This window comes from Bombus vancouverensis, chromosome 2 (genome assembly GCF_051014615.1).
Source record: "Bombus vancouverensis nearcticus chromosome 2, iyBomVanc1_principal, whole genome shotgun sequence".
Classification (NCBI taxonomy): Eukaryota; Metazoa; Arthropoda; class Insecta; order Hymenoptera; family Apidae; genus Bombus; species Bombus vancouverensis.
The window spans coordinates 14,529,296-14,552,743 of NC_134912.1; the positions used below are offsets into that span (position 1 = coordinate 14,529,296).

Genomic DNA, 23,448 nt, shown 5'->3' on the forward strand with positions numbered 1-23,448 from the left:
GCGTTGTTAAATAACTGATACGTTACGCGAGCAAGGTGAGACATCTTAATGATCCCTCGCCAGGCAAACACGAGAATTTCCCGGTCCTGGCGAGGTCGATATAAAAAAAGTGATGATGTAGTGGCCGAGAGTGACCCGGTGATTTTGTCGCAGAAAATTCCTTTGACATTTCGTTTCATAAATTTTTTGCCAGTATTCTTTTGCAGCGCTTGCGAGAAGTTCCTCGAGCTTGTTTTATAACGAGCAAATGTTTTAGAAACATCTTTGGATCTTTTATTCCAGTATGTAAGCTCTTTGTATCGTACAGTAGTTAAATTCAAACAAAGAAAAGGGAAGGAAGAATAGAAAAATAATCTCAAGTCTGAAATTAAAGAAAATAGCAGTTTCTTCAATCTTACCCTAATTCCCCTGATGATGATGAAAGAATAGGAATTAAACTCAAGTATCCAAAATTTTCGATATGATTCGTCTCATCTCTTCTGCCGTGAAAATTAACCGCTTGTCCTAGATCCAAATGTTCCTTCGCCATTTTCCACAGTCGAAGATGCGGCCAGCAGGCTATGTCCCAATTCGCGCCGTTTCCAAGCCATGTAATTCCCTCCCGTTGCTACAACACCTGCCCATCGTTGGAAGCTCGGCTGAATCTTAAGCAGAAAATTCAATATTAGCGCTCCGGGATGGTATTGTTAAGTTCGTGTAGTCGCTTAGACCGATTTCATCTGACTACGGTAGTGGCATTATTCTTCTACGGAATTTTCCGCGCTAAAAAAGTTAAATATTGGGTGAGTCGTCCATGGTGCGAGTTTTTGGCGGTTAAATAAAGTGTATGTTTCAGTAGAAAGCATTTTGAAATGATTATAATTGAGAAAAAAGATCAACATCAATATAGTTCAATAAATAAAAGACTTCTAGAAGTCCTTCCAATTTAAGCTATAGCTAACCTATAAAATTGACAATATACATCGATGTAGCTCAAAATTAAAATGATGATTAACCTGTCTTCTTTCGTTATAGTTTACCTATCGTTTCAAATCATAGAATATATGTATATTTATTCGGGAAACCGTCTTTGGATCGCCCTGTACTTGTTCATGAAACCGTATTAAATCCCTGTTTCGACGTTGCCCTTTTCACCCAGCGATGGAGAGCTAGCTCTCGATACGGGGATGAAGATAAATATCGTCTGTGATGAAAATAAAATCCTTGATGTAGGTTCGACGTGACTCGGCTTTAACATGTCACCCCGAAGAGGTGGCCTGGCCAAAAGCGTGCTCGACGTGCCATACAACCGCGTCTAGGTTAATAGGAGCGATTTTTACGCGCTGTCTTGTCACGTGACCACTAAAGCGCGCTTGGTCGCGCCCCCTTTTTCTTTCATTGGACGTCCATCTTCTTTCTTCGATGACGTGATGAATTCGATGGGTACAATACGTTCTTCGCTTGTTTCTCTGTCGCGTGTTGTTGATTGAATGTTGAATTAATGAAAGTTGTCAATCTGGATGACCAACCAAATGGATTGCGTAACTTGGAAATTGACGTTATGAGTGTTAGATATCGGTGTTCACAGTGATCTAACAGTAGCTATGATAATAGGTTAGGTTGGTAGCAGAAGAGAATTATTCAGATTGTGATTATGGAGAAGAGTATTGTGAAAAGGGTTGACACGGTATATATTCTCCCATGTGTTATTAAGACTATTAAAAGATTAAACCGTTTATGTCAACGTTGGTTATATAATGTACACTGAATCTAGTATTTAATTACTAGACTGCCAATGTTTATGCAGATTCATATCTTTACTAATACAATTAAAGAAGTGGGACTGAAGCAAAAATTTGATATAAACTAAAAATTCTAACCTACACAAGTAACCTTAGAAATACAATGCCAATTTGCGAAGTAATAATGCCGATTCTTCGCTGTCTCTATTACAGACTTCCGCCGCCGCAGCAGCAGGTGACAGTCGGTTCTCTGGGTGGTGGTTTGGGTGCAGCCGCTGGAAATGGTGGTACAGGCACGGTGGGCGCCCAAGGTCAAGCCATGGTAATGCCAGGATTTCCACTTCGCGCTGCAGCGGTGCCGCATTATTCACCGTATTCGCCGTCACGTTTTCACATCGACAAACGGTGCCAGCACAGATGCTCCTGGAAGTGTTTCTCGATCGCACTGATCCTCCTCGCTGTTGCGCTGACAGCGATGCTGGCTTACTTCGCCAGTAAGTAAACAAAATATAACCTGGAATATTCGATCAACTAATAAGCTTACGGGAAGTCTCGTGAATTTTAAAAAGCGTCCATGTCTCGTCATTCTTATTTTATTTTTTGTTTGCCTTGAAAATTAAGTTAATGGGATATTTGGATGCCAGGGAATGGGATTTAAAAGGAAAACTGATAATGATTCACAATATAGGATATTGGTTTCGAATTCGAGGTTAGGTGTCGTGAATGCAACAATGTTGAGTAGACGAGTAAAATCAATTCTTACCAATATTCAATAAAAACCGTAGATATGTTTTATCCATTTTATTTTATTTTATAACTATTGTGAATCGATCAGGTTACCTAACCTTGACATCACCAAACCAAAAAGCATCAAAAGTTTAGCACTTTCCACCAGGTTCTGTCGTTCGATTCCATTGAAATTCACCGTTAACCATATCGTGAATTTTTGGAAATTCAGAGGACTCGAATTTGGTTTGTGGTGAATCGATGCACAGGCATGCTGAGAAATTCGCCAGTGCGGTTCGCGGTAACGCGAAAATGGCCGCGATCAAAGGGTCGTCTGCGCGGGAATCAAAATACAGTTAATTTATCTATTATGTATGAGTGGGTTCGACGATCGGTCGGTAGCTAGCTCTTATTTACGCCGGCCTCCGTGAATTTATCGCCACTCCGCCCGGAAAATCCTTCTGCCCGTTAATCCGCAGTTTACGCTACAATAACTCATTATCAAGTTGCAGATTTGGTTAGGGAGACGAGATGCTCGGTCGAAATTCACCTGGACTTCGATTTGCCTAACTTGCAATATATAATCTGGCTGCGGACGGAAACACGAGAGTTTCTCCTCTCCGTTGAATTTCGATTTAATGAAAATGATTCCTTGAGACTGCGGTGTATTGTTGGCACTACTGGATGTCAGAGAGAATGGAAAATTTAATAGAAAAAAGATTTTATATGATATGTTAGTATTTTAGTTTTAATATTTAACGAGTATATTTCATCCCCACTTTCGGAGGTTAGGATTTATACAGAGTGTTTCAAAATTATGGACACATGTTTAGACAGACCTGTTACCAAGTATGTATTATTATTAAAATTATCATTATTAATTGTCAGATTATAGAGCTGAAATTAAAATTCATCTAGCATTTCACCTGCTGCTCTATATCACTCGCATGGGTACTGTTAGACGCAAAACGAGGTAGGGATCGAACATTTTTCACGGTGTTTCCCGCTTTTCTAACCGTACCATTCCATTTCATTTTCCTACCCGCTGTGAAATGTATTCACCGGTCCTCTGTCGCCAAACGACGACTCTCTTTTTTAACATAATATTTCAATAAAATTCTGCTGTCTGTGAATCATTCGATAAAACCTCTCTATTTTCAACAGGATGTTTTAGTCAAAGTTGATCAAACCATTAATCGGTGAAAATCTAGTTCTTTTTCCCATTTGCAAGCGAGGATGTGTCTCATTTGCTTTATTCTTTGTCCACTGATATTGGGTTTTTAAAGGTAAAAATATTTAGCAGCAACGTATACGACATTATTTTCTCAGCAAAACTTCCAATGTGAAAGAATTTTTTCCCAGTGACAATTTTCAGTGAAGATCATATAGTTGTAAAATACTGTAGTCTGTAGCTGTACAAAGCTGCCTTAATTTCCACCGAGCAGAAAGGGAAGCTGCTAGATCTAGCAGCGAACGTAGATATTCTCCCTTGGTCTATACACCGGCGAATTAAATACCGTTTAACGACGGAAGTCCGGATCTTCGATAGGAAGCGCGCGGAGCCGCGCAGTAAACGTTACTAGCGCAATGGTTCGTTTAGTAGCGAGCGGCGGTTGCCTTCATCCGGTTGGGGGAGAGGTGAAAATATTGCCGACCGATGGCGAGGAAGCGCTTCGACAGCGTGGCCCGTGTTTCCGGCCAATAATGATCAGCCTCGAGAAACACTATGTTCTCTCTCTCTCTCTCTCTCTGCCTCGTTGTTCATTGGGGGGAGTGTAAAGGGCGAGCTTGAACGGTCACGCGAGAATCGATCGTGCGAGAAACGGCGGAGATATCGGCTCGATTTTGACACCTAGGGAAATTGAGAGACGAAAATTTCTGTTTTGGTATTATTAAGTGTTCACATGTTTATATCATAATTTAAAGAGGTGATAATATTATTCTTAGTTGCTACGAGGTTGTAGGTATATTGTTGCTGATCTTTTTCAAAATTTAATCAATTTAATTGGCAGAGGTTAAATAGGTTAGGAATAACATTTCTGATATGTTATAGCATTTCACAGATAATTCCTGATGAAGTAAACGATAATAACAGTTAGTGCAGTTGAAAGTTGTGGACTTTATTTATAAAATAAGTAGATACGAATTGGAACGAAATATTATATGCCCGCCGTAAAATATTTGGCCGTGACTAGGGGATTATAGTGACGTTTATCTTTATCCGTTAATAAGATGCCCGTCACCATAGTTGCGACTTTGAGACGTACAGACGATACGTATCAGGTTTTACTGGCAATAAATTTAGGATCTTCGGGAGCTTATGAGGTCGATTCAAAGAAAATCCTTCCATTCCACGATAGGCATTAACCTCAAATGGGAGCGGCTCCGGCGGTTCTTTCTTACCATGGTGAAATGTAGAGTGCGCAGTTAAGACCGTATTTTTGCCTCTTTCTGTCTCCTGATAGTCGTGTTTATTGTAGATTTTGTGGCTCAGTTACTTGGAAGGATAAATCGATTTATCTTCCAACTTATTAGTTGATGGCTTCGACGTTGACCTCTCTGAATTTCGCATCTACGCTTTTTATTACATATTTTTAGTACTTTTCTTGAAAATATGGTCAAGTATTTGATTGCTCGATCATAATAACGAATGTCTGTGCACAGAATTTACAAATCCAAAAAATCAGTTATAAAAATAATTGCTCGAAGGAATAATTTCCAACAGAAGGTATTTTTACCTTGTCTATTTTTAAATATCTAGGAGAGAATCTACGGCATAAACTATCCTCCACTAGAGTCCAACCTAGACGCTTACGCGAAAAGCCACATACTTAAAACTGACCTATAACACGCACTGAAAACACTTAAAAGCTAGCTGGCAAGCACTTTGCAATAAAACTTTCACGAGTTCCAACCCACGTTTCTCCTGGCTCCTCCGCTGATTAACTATTCCGCGCGGTAGTTGTGAAGGGGCGTAAGAAACGTGAGATCAAAGAGTAGCACTGGTCCGTAGTGGTAAGAATCCAGGGAAAGAGTAGCTTAGCCGACACCGTTACACGAAAATTGCATCGACGAAACGGTGGAAAAAAGGGACGACGAAAGCCGGCTAACCGATTAGAGAAATTAACGCCTGCTCGTTATCTGCGCGAAACACTGGCTCCCTTCGGTAGTGATGCGGTAGCCTGACGAAATTGCGTTTTTGCATTCGGTCCGACTCGACAAATCCCTGAATCCGAAGCCCTCGCGGTCAAGGTCTTTGTTGTGCCGGAATTACGGTTTATCTTTTCGAAGGTGGAATAAAGGGGATTTCGCAGGAAAGAAGGGAAGCAGAGTTAGAGATTGATCGTATTGTTTCTTAGATATATATAGTTCATGGTAAAACTGTGTATCGTACAGTTTTGTTATTTTAGATGTTAGCAGCACACATTCAGAATTGTGTACGAGTAAAAGTATTATACAGGAAATTGTTTGCTCTATTATGTTAATATTATTAATGTAAAAATAGCGTTTTTCTTTAGTTATCAGCGTAAATATTTATTTAGACTTTGGAGGAATTAAAGAAGTTAATCGTGGAAACTTAGGCAGAAAGATCGTAGGTTATTCAATACGATGGTAGTGACGCGTCTGATCATTGCTAGTTGTTTCTACGTAGTAAAGCGTAATGAATTGCCTGATTATTGCTCGCCGTTTCCACTTAAGAGAGTCGCGACGTATGCCTGACCATTGCGCGTTGTTTCTACTTAAGGGAGCTGCGGTAAATGTCCGACCGTAGGGCGTTGTTTCTACTTCAGAGCGTCGTGGTAGTAAATGTCTGTCTATTTCTTGCCGTGTCTACTTACAAGAGTGTTTGACCATTGTCTGGATTATCTACTGTCCAATGATCTCGCTAGTTTTCTATGCATTACGTTCGCATTCTACCTATCTGTAGTTCTTAACTCGTATTACAACGTACCTGGCAGATCTGTTGAAATAGATGAAACAAGAGTTTCTTCCGATATTGTGTCTTCTTTTTCTATAAATATATCGGATATGAGAGTTGAATAAAAATAATCATTCATGTATAGGAAAACGAATGCAATTTGTACTTGTAAAAGTATTACGTCGTTATTTATCCTATAATATCGTAACCGATAAAAAAAAAGCACATTCACAAAAGTGCTGCAGTTCCATTTGAAAGACACATTTTGTACAAAGATGGGAATAAAGAAAGTCTAATTTAAAAGAATTGGATGTTCCCGAATATAATTCAATTTTTGTAAAACAGGATCTTTTATAAAATTCATGGAAAGCCCTGAAAATTTCGACACTTTAGTAGAATACTCTGTATATAAAACATTCTCGAGTTACCCTTACTGAACTGTCCCTTGAATCCGGCGTCTGCATTCTTCTTTCTCCTCTTCTTCCGTCCACCCCGTGTCCCTTTCTCTCGCGTGTCTGAAAAGCGGAAGGAAGAAAAGAGGAGAAGATTGCAAAGCCGGATCGGCCTCGAGGAGACTTCGCCAGCTGTTATTTCTGCATTCCGGTAAATCGAGTCGGGAATCCAATCTGCCTGTTTGCTACTGCATCCAAACTACCCTCTTCCACACCCACGCCTCTCTTTTTTCCCTTTATCTCTGTCTCTTTCGTCGTTACCCTCATTTTCAGTCTGTGTTTCTCCCTGGTCTCCGAGACGGTTCAGGATTTTCCTGGCTAGACCGACATCGTTCTTTGAAATTTTCGTAATGTGATTTCTCAAATGAATGTTGTATATTTTTATGTAAATCATTATTGACACTCTATGTATTTGTAGATCCATTAAATTTTTCGATCGGTATTCTTTTCACCTGTATATTTGTTTTACGCTTGTTTGTTTGTTTTAGATTGGCTAACTTGACATTTATTAGATCTAGAAACGATTTAAACAATAAAAATTATCCGCGAAAATGCCACAGTAAAAGGTTATTCGTGTAAATATAATTATGAATGATTCAACGAATAAAAAAACAGAAATGGAGAAAAAAAGAAAAGCAGATTGATCGGGACAGCTTCGGTTTTTCGACCCGCGGCTTTAAATATCGCCCTCATTACAGTGAACGTGCTCGACGTATTTGTTGTTGCTGCCACGACCGCTACCGAATCGTTGGCTATTAATAATTGCGAACGAATTTTTGCTCTCATTTCTTTTCACCGAACCGTGAACAAGGAATCGAAGCGTTTCATTGAAGACACCGTGCTCTAAGAGGAAACGAATCACCTCTTGGCCACCGACATTTTTCCTCCCCCCGTCGAATGCCGATATTTTGATTTCTGCACGATTTCCTAGAGTTATCGCTGCGATTAACTACGTGAACTTCGAAGGAAAATAGTTATACAGAATACTGTATCATAGAAAGTATTCTTCAGGATTAAAATTCTTTTACTATAATTATCTCACAAAGCACATTCACAAAAAGGCCTGGACTCCTCGCGTAAAATTACTCGACTGTCTTGCAAATGAAATGGACGTACCTCTAACAATTTCAAACCTGTATAAACGAGACCTGTTTCGAAAATAAACCATCTAAACTTTTTCGAGTTCATTTCACGAAATATTTTAATATTGTAGCAACATATATTTGCATTTTTAACATGTTAGACATTGCAACGCGATATAGAGGAATCCTCGAGGCACTTCCACTAATTTACTATACATAAATAACTAGGAAAAAGAAAGAAAAGGGCAGAAAAAAGAAAAGTATTATCTCTCCGGCAACTTATATTTATACGATATTTTTTCCCCCGTTTCGTGCTCCAGATTTATCCCCCTGAGGTATTAACGCGCGGTTAAGCGTCACAACGTATACCTTTGTGTACGCGTACACCTACGTGTACCTTTCCATTTAATAAATTAGAAAGGGGACCGGTCTATCGTTGTCCCGACAGGATGCCTGAAAATTAAATCACATTTATGTAGCTGGCACTCGAAACGATGGGTCGCGAAAGGAGGAGGAAAGAATAGGAAGCTTTTTCGACATCGATTAGTTGGATTCATCGGCGAAGTTTACTTGGCAAACTGCGATTTCGACAGCGACGACGTTACGACCTTACGAATTTCTCGTATGGAATTTTGGTGTCTTCGAATCAAATTAATTGGTAATCTCGAAGAAAACATTTTCTACAAATAAAAAGTTCTTCGATTTTCGTTTAGATATTTCCTAAAGCTTTCTCGGTGTTTCTTCCGAGGAGACTATATACTTCATCGCGTACGAAATTTCATTTAAGAGAAATAACGAGATTCTTTTTGCCCACTTAGCGACCACCGTAGAAAAATTTCTTATACATGAAATGCATCGATTTAAAAATATTGAAATAAATACCTGCAATGAAAACTGAGATTGTAGATCGTAATAACTTCTTTCAGTACCAGTGAAAATTATTTACATATTACATTTATTAATTTACAGGATATTCCGTGTATATTTAACTGAAAAACGTAATGTGTAAGACTTATTCATCTCTTATAAAGCGACAATTTTTATATTCAGTACACTGCCAACTAATTCTACATTGTCAAGACCGTTCGTTTATTTGATTCTGGAATTATTAAATAGACGTTCCCATTCTCTTGAATATTTTGAAAATATCGATGGCCACTACCTTAATTATGCTGCTGGCTTATTTGCACAACTCCATGAATTTATTACCTAGTTTTAAAACGCTTTTGTTTTCCTATCTGACAGATTGTCTCTTGTTTATACCATGCACGTAGAATCTATTTATACAAAGATCTATTAAAAACCCAAGAGATTTACAAGTAACTTAAAGAGAATATTTTATTCGTACGAGTAAATTGTAGAAAATGGAAAACTTTTCAAAATATTGAGAGACTATTGTAGCGACTTGATTTCTTGGAAATTATACTGCTATCAGTGGATTAGAAGGAACGACAGTCGGATCGATGGTAAACATTTCATTAAAACGCACGGAAAGAAAGCGGAAGCATAAGGTGGGCGTGGAAGAACGGATAATCCTTCGATAATCCGGGAATCATTCTCGGGAATGAATCGCTCTATCGATCCGAGGGAATATAATTGAAAAAGTTGTTCCTTTGCTCTCGTCAGTCGAGTTGCCTGTCGTTCCCAGCCGACTTCACCTTTTCCCTGTCTGGAATCAAAGGGTGAATTCAGGTGCTAGGCTGGCTGCCCTGTTAGGATAGAAAGGGGGGGGGCGTGTTTCATCCTTCAACCGATTTCAAATTTCCGGCGATTTTGATGATGAAAGTTCACTGTCTCCGCCATCTCATACAGTTTCCTTTTTAATACGTTTGTTACCTGTAGCGTGGTATTATGCTTTTCACAGTTAAAAGCGTGTAATAGCCATTTAAAAATATTGGAAAGCCGACTACCTTGTGATTACCTATTATTATGCATTATATTACAAATTTCTCGTCGTTTCTATTTTTGAAATTTCACGATGTTGAATAGATCGATGATTAATCTTGCTGAGGAGTTCTCGTAGTTTATCAGTTTGAGAATACGGTGCAAGGGAAATTTATTTAAGGCGAACAGTTTTGAATTTACACGAAATATTCACGCAATGAGTAAGGAATTAGGTTAGATTAAATCTTAGGCGATATATTTTAAGTTTAAGGAAGCACGCGTTTAGTAGCCGTACAATATTTCAGCTTTCAACCGTCGTTCTGAAAACTACAACTTTCTACATTAACCTGGGAAACAAATTTATTTATTAAAAGAAATAATAACAATAAATTCTACCCGACCAACGTCTATTTCACCAACTCACCCAATTTTAATAAATTATTAAACTCCGATCCTCTCCATATTTACCTGACAAATTTCGTGCGCCCCTGACCTGCAGCTCGCCCACAGGGAAATACCAAGCTCATCTTCAAAGTCGAACTTATTTCGAGTTCCGCTATCGTGAATTTCAATCCACTTGTGCTACGGTACAATAAAATTCACCAAACGTACCTCCGCACGTACTCGTTTTAACGTGAAAACACAGACAGAGCGAAAGAGAAAGAGAAAGAGAGAGAGAGAGACGAATTCGCAATTCGAGGGTTAGCCATGGTTTCATCGTGATCGGTATACGGGTGCGCGTGTATATACGCATGCATGCGGAAGAGTGGCGGTCGTGTGACACACACGTAATGCACGTAGAAGGGGCGATTGGCGATCGACGCGAAACGAGGACGAAAACGACGCCACGGTTGCTCCTGATGCTCGCGAAATAAGGTCAGTTCACAGTTCACTGCAACTCAATTTCTAACGATAGTTACATAACGAGCAGCGTCGATCTCACGGGGACGCTCCTTCTTTTCCAGTTATTTCGCAGCGCACGGTATCCACAGCTAGAGTTAGTCGATTCCCATGCTCTCGCGTGCATAGTGCCAAGGGAGGTATATAGAGGTCGCATGCGTGCTTTTCCACGCGCGGACAGTAATTTGTCTGTCACCGCTGACGCGTGGAATCAAAGGGACGATGCTCGTAATTGGAGTTGCACGCTTGGTTCTTGGGGTTCGTTCGTTGTATCTTCTTTTTTTTCCCTCTATTTTTATTTTCTTTTTCCTTTTTTTTTTTTTTTTTTTTCGACGGAGAGGTGGAAAGTGCATTGACGGCAGAGTGTGCGATGAAGTTGATTGAGAATTCTGATGGAGAATAAAGGTTGAATATGTATTTTAGTATCCTTTTTTAATTGCTAGTCGTGACAATTAAAAAAAAGGAGGATAGCAAGTTTTGGTACGCGCTTTTGGTAAGAGGTATCTGTTGCTTCTATTGTACTGTGTATGTGCGATCAAATGAAAAAAATAATTTCTATTAATAGGAAGATAAGAGAGATTGGAAAAAATTGATCTTACCGTTAAATGCGCAATCTGACACCGAGTAGATTCTGTATACGCAACAGACAGACGATCTGAGTGATCGACTACATGAACATCAAATAATCGGCATAACTAACAAAAACCGATGATACCTAACAAAAACCCAATACAGACAGATTTGTTAACAGACCGCAATCAAAAGTCGACCCGACAAATATACATATCAATCGTCGACGCGCTAATGGAACACGCTCGTGCAATGTCGTACATGTGAGAATTCTATTTGTCAGCCCATGAATTTAGCCGGATGACGCGGGAAAGAAAATATTAGCCGACATACAAATTACCGTTTCCATCGGTATGACACGGACCTCATCTACGATTGATCGGTTTTCGTCTCCGTAGATCACGCGACTTCTATACGCGAATGTTATTACGGATGCGAGAAATCGAAGGAGTAGCGTCCTATTCTAATTACCTTATCATTGAATCTTTTCACTTTCTTTACATTTAAAATTTAATTCGTAGTTGGATAACATAGAAACGTTTGGAATAATGTTCTTATTCGATCCTGTTAATTTAAAGGCTGAAAAGCGATTCGTTTTATCGAATAGGAGAACAACCAATAAGAATATAGAAATGTATATTTGTGCAAGGAAAATAGCAGATAGGTAGATATCGATAAAGAAAGCAGTAAAAAAGCAAATAAGCAATCGATCAACTAAGGAGCGATAGTTTATGTGGAAGCGCGAACGAAAGGAATTGTAAGCCAAATCCATTTCTAGGCTGACGAGACTGAAATTGATTAAAATAATCAAACGAAAATATCGAAAAAGAAGAGGAGGAAAGTAAAGAAAAAAGAAAGAAGAGAAATAGACAAGTTAGTGAGAAATACTGATGAACAGAACGTGATTTTCTATTTGTTAGATTGTTCGAACGATGGTAATACGTTAATTCAATTAGCCAAGAGCACGGAGGCAACGAACGCGTTGATAAGCCAAGAGGTCGTTAGACACGTTGTATTGTAAGTGGTATGAGGAAGAACGGCAAAGGGGTGGGATGTTCGCTTTTAAAAAGTCTCGTTAACCCGCGTAATTAATTCGCTGCTGGCGGACGCGAACGCGGCCACCGGGACAGATAATTAATTCAGCCATGACAATTCTCAGCCGCGGATAAGGATTTTATTGTGAGATTCATTGTGCCGCTTTAAATTTGATCGAACTGCCCTCTCATTGTCTGGAAGACATTAATATAGGAAAAATGAAGAGACGGATGTTTAGCGAAACTTGTGAGAAGTACAGGCGTTATCTGTGTTCATCGTACGAAAAGATCGAAGAATTAAGTTAACAGATTCATCATAATCTCGTGTTATTGCTTATCTTGTTGAATTACATAAATATCGCACGTAAGTATAGTGACCCACGTCTAATCGTTTTGCAAGCATCGGCAAAGTACGGTATTAGGAATTAGCTTAAGATAGTGAAAAATAACGAAAGTAATTAATGTAAAAATAGAAAAGAAAGAAAGTAAAAAATGTAAAAAAATATGGGGTATAATAATTTGGTATTATTACTGGTTATACACATATATTTAAAACGCGAAAAGATTAATGCGCCTGCGGATCCGTTGAAGAAATATCACTTTGACAAATTAGGGGGATTCCTCTGGAATTAGGTTTATGATGCTATAGTTACGTACGGAGGGTATTTACGAGAGAGAATACCTGAAATTCAGGTCACCAATTTGGCTCGAATTTTGTGCAGAATTATACGTGTGTAATAATATCCGAAAAGTGTAGGGCGCAGCGTTCGAATTTTCTGGGAAATCGCATTTCAAGCTGTAAAATTTTTATGGTTAACAAGATTCTGTTAATTAAACGGTGGCATTAAATTAATCGAGCTTCGAAGAATCCCTTGTTTTAAACGTATTTCTCTCTGTGCTCGTAATTCCTTTCACGTTTTTTTAGTAGGCTTAAAAAATGTTTGAAACAATGATAACAATAATGATAATCATAAAAACACATTACTAAATTTTTGTTATATTTTTCACGTATAATTACGTTTCTGTATTTTTTTTTTTTTTAATAATCTTTACGATTTACGTATTTTAATTGAAAAACTAACAAAACTCTAGCTAGTAGTTTTATCTATTTTCGTTAAAATTTACGTCCTCCATTCAATCTTCAGCTAATGTTTCGTTCATAAATACGTTGAGTATGTATATACAGACCGCCATGAAAGAGTATCGGGTGGCCTACTTCTTTTACAACCCCATTAATGTCGCGTTTCACGTAAACAATATCGGCTTCTGAAACTGTATTTGTAGAATGTTACCGCAAATATGGCGAACGAAATACGTTAGCGGTGTTGTAATGAAGATCGTGCGTTGCCAACCGAACTGCAACTTACTACAACTGTTTATAACTAACTAGAATCACCGTTGTTTTGCAGTGAGAATTACTCATTCCACACAAACCATAGCCATATGCAAGAAAATTTACGGATTCGTGAAGAAAATTGCACATCAAACATATATGACACAATTTTTGCAATAAAAACAGTGTCTACGTATATACAGGGTGGTTGGTAACTGGTGGTACAAACGGAAAGGGGGTGATTCTACGCGAAAAAAGGAGTCGAAAACATAGAATAAAAATTTTTCGTTCGAGGCTTTGTTTTCGAGAAAATCGACTTTGAATTTTGGCTCGGTACGCGTGCACTTTATCGCGTCTCGTTATAACGGATCTCACTGTAGATCGTTGTCTCGATGGAAAAATTAAAAAAAATAAAAAGAATTTTTATTCTATATTTTCGACTTCTTTTTTCGCGTAGAATCACCCCCTTTCCGCTTGTACCACCAATTACCAACCACCCTGTATATAAAAATAAAAACGTTTCGCATTACGTATACACGTAACATTCCTCCTATAACAAAAAGTTGGGTAGATCGACCAGAGTCGATGTTTCACTATTCCAATCATCGTTTCTGATAGTTACGTCTAGATTTTACCACCATAAAAGGTCGAAATCTATAAAGATCCTATGCACCTTCAACTTTCACACAAACGCAATTAAACTAAAACGATCCTTAGCCTAATCATAACCAACAGAAGGTAAAGTGTACCGACTGAGAATTCTATTCCTAAGAAGTAAAAAAAATCTACGGTTAAAAATAACAAAGAATTTGATAAAATACCGTAAAGTAGAACTTCGTAATCCGTTTGATCTTGAAGTAGAAAGAACGTACATTTTTATTGGCAAACAGGGAACTGGACCAATTACCAATGGCGGGTATTAAACGCAGAAACAGAGGCGCGGCCTTTGTCGTTCGGCTCGCCGCGCCGCCTTGAAAAGTTACCAAGGGTGGTCGGGCCGTGGAAATCTAGTGTCCCATCGTAATTCGAAAGCGATTATTCGAATTTATGAAGCCATTAGGACGCCACGGGACATTCCACCAAAGCTCTGTTCCTGATTCCTGGCGCAATAAAAGAGTCGCGTTACGGTGGTATTTTGTCTGAAGTGGCGGCCACCTACATTAAGAATATAACAAGCTGATTGCGTGCGCCTTTGTTGTATGAACGAAGCGTACGGTGTACGTGATCGCCTCTGTGTATGTTTATAAAGAAAGCTGGCCGACGATGGCACCGTAAACTTTCTTACGATGTAATATCGCGGTGGTCCAGCAACGTGGAAATTCTCGCGATTGCGCCATTCTTTCCAAGATCGAGTGTTCTCCAGCGAAATGACGAATCTATGGCTCGTATCTTCCGATTGGCGCGCAAGCAGCTTGCGTTTAAATGGATAAATGTAAAACATGAAATGGTTGCTTTCTTATTTTACTCTTATGTATATATATAAAATAGGAATATGTATATATATATATTCTGGAATTGCTTTTCTAGAATAATAGGATTTTTATATTCCTCTCGAACGCAACGATTTGGTAGAACATCTTCCGGTTAGAATTCTTTGGTTCTCTTAGGTTTTCGTAGAAATGACGCATAAGCAAAATTAAACGAAAATTCATGCTTTAGCGATACGTGAAAATACAAATACAAAGCCACCTTTAAACGAATAAAATAACTTTGACGTCTGCTCGTAAAACAAAAAGCGGTTCGATCAGTCGATATGCTTTTTAAAATCACGCGATCTGTGGAAACAAAGTTTTCATGTTCCATTCCACTTTGCCGTGTGTCGCTCTATAATACATATATCTCAAAGCTATTTTGAAAATTCAAACACTGTAAAAACATGATCAAGTAGAAAAAAAAATCTGTTTACTCTAAAACAGGACTGATCCTCCATATGTGTTATCGATATATCTCCTGTGAGACGTACGGTGTTTGATGTTAAAGGGGAAACTCTGTTTTCTTTTCAGCAGTGAGCTCCATGCGGCCGATAGACAGCACGAAATGCGTAGTGGTCCAAGACGTGAAGGCTGTCACTCATGAGAACGCGCACGTTCACGACCCGATATCAACGCAAATACCCACCGAAGGTAAATATCGAGCGGTATCAATTTGCATCCACTATGCATGATGTAAATACTCCGGCATACGACGTCTCGCGGTAATTGCTTTTGGGAGGCGTCTGCTACGTTCGAATGGCTTCCCCGGCCTGATATCGGCCGTCTCGTATATAACCATACAATGGCCACACTGAGAATAATATCGGTTCTGATGTGTAGCTACGTTCGTCGAGTTATGCTACTGGAACATTTGTCGCGAGACTGGGAGACTAAATAGCGCGGCAGACGTTTCCGCTTTGACCGTTAAAGTCGTTGAAGACACCATCGAAACAGAATACCCATATTTTCCTCGATTTGAATTTTGTAATTTTTATAAAAAAAAGTCTACTTGAGGATGTGAATACAATCACACAGTTATTCAATTATTATACATTTTCGAAAGAATATTCTGTACTCTCGTTCGTCGAATATTTTTCGTATCTTAGCTATCCAAATAATATCTTTGTATTTTCACGTTCACATAAAGAGGAAACTTTAAGATACTTTTACTCTAAAATACGTAAAATTACGCTTAATAAGAGCTCAGAACGTAATCGAATTGCTGCTGCTACGCAGAGTCGCTGCCGACGAGCACGGCAGAGCACTCGAGTGCGTCGGACAGTGCCGGGGACCAACAGAGTGACCCTCAGATTCAGCAATCAGCACAGCAATGGCCGGCGGTGCTCGAGCTGCAGGCATACAACGTGGCTCACTCGGCTGTGATCTCGCCTTATCATTTCTGGAACACCGAGTTCCGGAACAAGCAGCCCGCCTTCATCCGACTGAACCTTACTCTACCCTGGGGCGCGAACTTCGCCGTCTACGGAAGACGAAACGTCGCTCCGAGTGTCACGCAATACGATTTCGTAGAATTCGTGAAAGGTGGCAGAGTGGATCATAGGCTGAAACGAGACACTAGCTCAGAGGCTGTCAGTTTCATGAAAACAGCTGCGACTGAAGCGCGATCTAGCGACAATCGGTCGTACCAACATGTGCTGATCAAAAGAACGATCGTAGAGCCGATGATGGTGAACGTTAGCCTGCTACAGTATCTGGATACCGGACGTTGGTTCCTTTCGGTGTATAACGACGAGTTGCAGCCATACAAGGTCACCCTGGTCGTGACAGAAGCCGAGGGGGTATCGACTACCTGCCCCAACGACTGTTCTGGAAGAGGATCCTGTTATCTTGGAAAGTGTGACTGCATCGATGGCTATCAGGTGTGTATCCTTAGGTTTCTTCGAAGACTGCCGCGAGGTTAAGAAGGTTAGGAACTTTTAGGGTGGTAAAGTTAATGAAATACATGAAAAAAATCTAGTTTTAATTGAAAGAACAGAAGGAAAAAAGATAAAGAATCAAAAGTTGTTTATCTTTTAAATAACTTTAACCTCACATTCTATCTTTTTAATGGTATGTTTCAGTACGTTCGATGCTTGTATAATATATTATGTGTACTGTGTGCTAAATTTGTGTCGAATCATTGACCTGTACGTTGTGCCGCTCCCCTGTTAGCCTCAACTGATGAGGTGAATATCTGTTATATAACAGGCAAGGTGGGGTCACTTTAATCGAGATCAAGTGGACAGGTAGAATATACGCTTCAGCTGGATAAATATATAACCACACTTACATTAATGTTACGTTAATTGATTACGGAACTGCGAACATTAATACATGTAATAAATTGCTGTTTATCTACCCACGTGCATATAAGCAGAACATTTCAAAAGAACACGTATGGTTCCGGCTAGGGATTAATTATTTTATAGGTAACATGAAAAACATTTCAACGTAAATTTCTTAGTTGCAATTATCGTTAATTACTAGTTTTTAGAAAGTCAAAAAAAATCTAAAGCACTAGTTCGAAAATCGTAAAAATGAGAATTCACGATCGTACATAATCGTCGTATTTCAGTCTCAACATAATACCGACAATCATTCTAAAGAATAACAGTCTTTTGCCATCCAATACCACAATTTCCTAGACCCACTGTCACAAATCTTGCACATAGTCGCAGGAAATCACCTCGAACGATTCAATTTGTCCATCAACCTCCTTCACGTAGCGATTCGAAAAGAATTACACAGCGATCGAAGCGATTAGATCGCGAAATGGTGTCGCTAAACTCGCTCGTCGATCATATTTATGGGAGAGCAGAGAGAATGGAAGATAATAGAAGAGAATCGATGAAAATTTCAGGGGGCCGATTGCAGTAAGAGCGTGTGCCCGGTGCTGTGCTCGTCTCATGGACAATATGGTGGTGGTATGTGCCACTGCGAAGACGGCTGGAAAGGTGCCGAATGCGATATACCATTAGGAGACTGCCAAGTTCCTGATTGCAATCAACACGGACAGTGCGTTAGAGGATCGTGTGTTTGTAATCCTGGCTGGAAAGGCTCCTTCTGCGACGAACGTAAGTTAAAAACGTGTCTGGCTATTATAGATACTTAGTAGTTACTTTAATACAATTTAAAGCTCAGATTGGAATCAGCAAACAATTTTAAAGTACTCGCTGCTTCTGTTATCGATTGAAACGTGGAAAATGTTTGCAACGATTCACGAGAAGGTTGTTAGCAACATGATTTTCGTAGGAAAGCAAATAATTGAAAAATTTTCTAACAATTTTAATGATAGCGCTAAAAGATACGGGAAGCTAAGTACAAAAATTTAAATACAAATTTAAGCATCATAAAAAATACTCGAATTTCATAATGGAATGGCCTAATAAAAATGCTAATGATCTTAGTTGCGTAAAAAAAGAAGAGAAAAGGTATACGAGGGTAAGGCGAAATACGGAGTGTATAAGCGAAGTACGGAGAGCAGTGGAGTTCAGTTAGGCGAACGATCCAAGTCTGCGTTCGACGTCTAGTAACGACCCCTTAAGACCGATTGTTTAATCGGCTTCTCGCTCACCCTCGAATTACCAACGTTCTTGGCGATAAAACCGTGCAGAACTTACTTTCACCTAGCTGCGAGCCCCCTGGAACGCAGGGTGCACGTCTATGTGATCTGGATTAAGATTGACATTGATAACGACACTGATAAGACAAGATTGACATTCTCAAAAAAAAAAAAAAAAGAAAAAAGAGAAGCAAAATATTCATCAACGAAAAGATTTATTGCAATTAGTTTATTAGATGATTAGCTCTTTTTCGATTAGCTCATAGTTAGTAATGCATTTTTCAATTTAATGGTACTGTCACTGTATTACACCTATCTCAGGATTTAAATATGTGCAAAGCTTGAGTTTGTTTCGCTTAAAAGCATCTTTGTGTAATAGATGTAAAACAAAAAAAAAAAAAAAAAGAAAAGAAATACCGCGAAACATGGAATGTAAATGTGGCCTTAAAACGGGACAGATGATCCAACTTTTGAGTTCATTAACGGCGACATTATGGGCAGAATGTGTACGAGCATGCGCACAACATCGCGCCATATTTTAGCGTTAAAAATGAGCAGCGGAAACGCGAATGCCTCTCCGACGAACGTTTACCTCTCGTCTATTTCTGCGTCGGATGTTGTTTCTTCATATTTGTCACACCGCCATTAATTTCCCCATAATTCAACCGTACGTCCTGCCCTCTACCGTACACCACTATCCGGACAGATTCAAGGTATTAGTAATGCACGTTCCCTCATCCGCCAGGCGAGCGTATACCGTATGCCTCTGTGTATAACCTATAATTAATGCACGTTCTCTCGTTGAATTTACATATGGGTCAACCATTGCGGCAATTCAACCGGGCGATTAGTTTCGTCGTATTTAATGGTCGTTTTAATCCTTTCGACGAGCATCTTGCTATTGTTTTTGATTTAGTGTAACTGTGTCCAAAAGGAACATTGTAGAGACGTTTAACGTTACGATCCCATTAATCTTACTGCGGTCTACAAATTTTTATATCCTAACCTTACTCTCGTTTTAACGAACAAAAAGATCTTCTGTATTTTAAGAGAGACTTTAAACGAATAAACAATGAAATTAGTATTAAAATAGAACTTTTAGAGACAATCGAAGAGCTGCAAGTCAGTCTATTGCTATTATTCTATAAAACAACAGTATTCTGTATTTATCGTTAATTATAGTTTTTCAGTTCATGAACGATAATGAGATACTTTTAAAAGTCGAAGCACGTGAATAAAGCTAGATACGTATACAATATCTTATTCTTTATAACTACTATCATTTACACCACTATGATTTTCAATCCGTCAATTGGAATTAGAATTACAGTTTACAATTACAATTACAGTTTGCTACTTGTAAATCTTTCGCGTCTTTCCGTTTAATGATATATTTCAGGAAGGAATAAAATTTGAGTTAAACGTCTTGAAAGTGTTCTTTGTTAGACCCATTCCACGGAAGCGGGAATGGAAAAATGACGTTGTTGGAACGAATGGGGAAATTATTCGCGGGAAAGGAGACGCTTTGTCTCTGACACCCTTACGATTTCATCATAACGCTTCTTTCTCTATAATTCTTCAACAAACGATGGGATATATTCGTTTCATATTAAGATCTCGCGTTGGCACCGCGATGCAGAATGCATTTGTTCGATGATTAGGTTACTAGAATTTTTGTCTCCGACACAGACCAAAGAATCTGTAGCATTCGAAATCGTAACATTTCCAGTGTAATTTTATAACATAGAGATTATCCGATAACTTTGTTCTCGCAAATGAAACTGCTTTTTTATTTTGAATCGCTCATTAATGCTTTTAATTATTTCACGATGTTATCAATGGCAACTATATGACACACTCGTGGCTTTTTCTGGTATATGTCATTAACGAAGTTTGAATATTTTAAGCGTTCATATTAATAACAGTTTCCAAAACTGGTCGAACTTCGTAGATTAGTTTTACCCTCGAAACTGGAGCCTCAATAGGTAGAAAGAGTACGTGTCGCGTAATTTTAACGCGAGTCTCTTTACACACAATTACATTGGTCCTCTGCAATAATGTCGATTATCACTTCACATAGAAGTCGCTTTTATCGTGTACTTCAGCGTTGTTAATTACATTTCACGGAGTACCATGTAGCTTTTATAGCTCCACAAAAAGGCATAATTAACGTTTACTGCATGATTATTATCATCATTCTACTCTTCGCTTCCTATAGTACCAACCAAAAACATGATAAAATGCATTCTTGTTGATATCTTCGTTTCAACGAAACTTTATAAGTAAAATGAAAAAAACCGTTCTTCCCCTGCAATCTTCATATTTATAGAACATCTTACACAATTTGAATAATGCAGCTGCCTCTCTTTTGTTACACATCTTATTAAAAAGAAAAAAAAGGCTAATGTGATTTTTCTAAGAATAATCTGTTTCCTTATTGCTTCACTCTGTATAAAAATACCAATGTATCGCAGCGACAAACATGCCAATATATCAGTCGGCAAATACTGAGAGATCGCGTATAACCGGCCCCATACGACGCAAATGGCAACGTGCATCCCGCCGCCAAGGACGCTTCGGAATTAAGTTTCATAATTTCCCCGGGGCAGCTGGGATCCGCGGGAATAATGCAATTGTCCCGATGCCATAATTTAAAAAGTTGGTCCATTCGTCGGTGCCCAGGGCGCAATCACCGTCGACAGACCGGAAGATGCTTCGTGTTCTTAAAAACAATGTTAAGCGTATTCATAGCAGCAAGAGGTCATTGCAGAAAATTCGAGATAGTTGTCATATATGCCAGTCCGGTACGGTGAAGTTTGTTAATAATACGCGTGATTCGGCAAGGAAATATTTGTTGGTAGATTGTTGGGTTAGCTTCAAGAATTTCCGTTTCACCGTTCAGGTGCAAGTAGTTGTTTGGATAAATCACAACCACTGTTGGACGCTTAAAGTTGAGCAAATTTTACCTGAGCTTTTTAAATATATACAACAGAAAGTTGTATGCGATCTTATCTTTAATTATCAAAAAGTGATGACAGTAAATTTGTACAATATTGTACGATTAATAGAAACGACCTATATTTTTAAAATATATATTAATATATATTTTTATTATAATTTAATTATTTTAATATTAGGAATATATTAAAATATATTACTGAAATTTAAATCTATTTCGGATCATATAGACCCGATGAGAACGGCAAAGTTTACTAGTAAACATAAATTAATATAGCAAATATAACTTACAATGTAAAATAAATGTAATTAACAATAAATTACAGCTGATTGTTCGGATCCAAACTGCAGTGGTCACGGCGCCTGCGTTGCTGGCAAATGCTATTGCAAAGCAGGTTGGCAGGGTGAAAGGTGTAACCAGGTCGACCAGCAGGTGTACCAATGTCTGCCTCGTTGCTCTGACCACGGCACGTACGACCTCGAATCCGGAAGTTGCGTCTGCGAGGGACACTGGACCGGTGTAGATTGTTCGCAACCAAGCTGTGGCCTCGATTGCGGACCACACGGAACCTGCGAGCAGGGTCTTTGCAAGTCAGTACACGTTGTATAGCGCTACACTACTACCACATGTTTCCCTGTCGTCCTTTATGGGTCCTTCGCGAATTTGAATTGGGTTACCTGGACGCGTTTCCGTATTCAGTAGGAAAAGTGATGCGTATCCTTCTGGCCTTTGCTCTTTAACCTCGTTCCTCGCTGTGTGGGTTAAGTCAGCAAGATTTATTTTATCGCGATTTCGGTTACATATCGTGTAACTTTTCGGGTATTTGGCAAGAGGAATTTTGCGAGGGTTAGAGGGCTCATATTGAAATCATTCCTAGGTAATTTCCAATTCTTAGAAATAGAATTTTAAATGAGTTTACGTGAGTTAATATTTCCGTTTGCATGGCAAACGAATATTATAAACGTTGCCGATCCTTCGTTCATTAATTTATACAACAGAATTTTAGCAACTTGGAAATTGCTCCGTTATTTTATTTTTTTACACAGAACCTTAATCGAGATTACAATATTTCTTTCTTCCTCCGGTCAAGCTATTTTCTTTATTCCAACATTCCCGTCTTCGGAATCCTGTTCCACGAAACGCCAACTTTCACAACAGTCTGATTAATTCAGATCCATCTACTCTTCACTTAAAATATACCTGGAAGACATTCAAAGATTCTTCGACCGAGTTTATCACGACAAGTTAGCAACGGTTAAGAGAGAAAAAGAAAAGGGGGAGAAAAATCGTAAAGTGTTGGAATCCTAAGCAGGGACAAGGAGAGGAGGTGGCGTTAGAGCGTAGAGGCTAAAAATGAGTAAATTGCCGACGAGATCGGAGGCAGGAAAGTCGAGGCTAAGGAGGTGAAAAATTGCGAGAAAAAGGCTCTATCTTAGGGGTGGCCGCCAACTTATCACTACTCGAAGGACCGCCCTACCTTCCCGACGTTCCTTTGTCAGAATCAAGGACACGAAAGAAGATCTCCTTTCTCATATTCTAAAGTTGACGCCTTTCTCGTCTCCCTCTCCCCTCTTGTCCCGTGAAAGAGCGTCCGTAAGCGCAAAAAGTTCCCACCGCGGCAGGACGAGTTCGGAACTTGCCGGAATCCGTGTCTTTTTCCCGCTTTCCTGAAGGGTTCCGCGCTGAGGAAATCAATTTTGCATTTGGACGATAAAGCTGAGCGCATTTTTCTTCAGAAATTGTGCAGGACGCCTTCGGAACATTGGTCTTGAATTGTATATGTTGAGCCTTCAAAAGCTGATTTTCGCTTGTCTCTGAGGAAGAAGATTACAAA

At 39.1% G+C, this 23,448-nt stretch overlaps 1 protein-coding gene across 4 annotated transcripts in view; it reads left to right on the forward strand.

Moving 5' to 3' along the window:
* Ten-a (Teneurin-a transmembrane protein) overlaps window positions 1-23,448 on the forward strand; it is a 113,553-nt gene that overhangs the window by 64,162 nt on the left and 25,943 nt on the right. For 3 of the 4 annotated variants that reach the window (XM_033345371.2, XM_076624303.1, XM_076624307.1), the window contains exons 2-6: window positions 1,935-2,215; window positions 15,625-15,744; window positions 16,330-16,973; window positions 17,954-18,167; window positions 21,940-22,204. In XM_033345371.2, the coding sequence (XP_033201262.2) occupies window positions 1,935-2,215; window positions 15,625-15,744; window positions 16,330-16,973; window positions 17,954-18,167; window positions 21,940-22,204 (1,524 nt within the window). The remainder of the gene's footprint in view (window positions 1-1,934; window positions 2,216-15,624; window positions 15,745-16,329; window positions 16,974-17,953; window positions 18,168-21,939; window positions 22,205-23,448) is intronic. The other variant, XM_076624297.1, reaches the window with a different exon arrangement.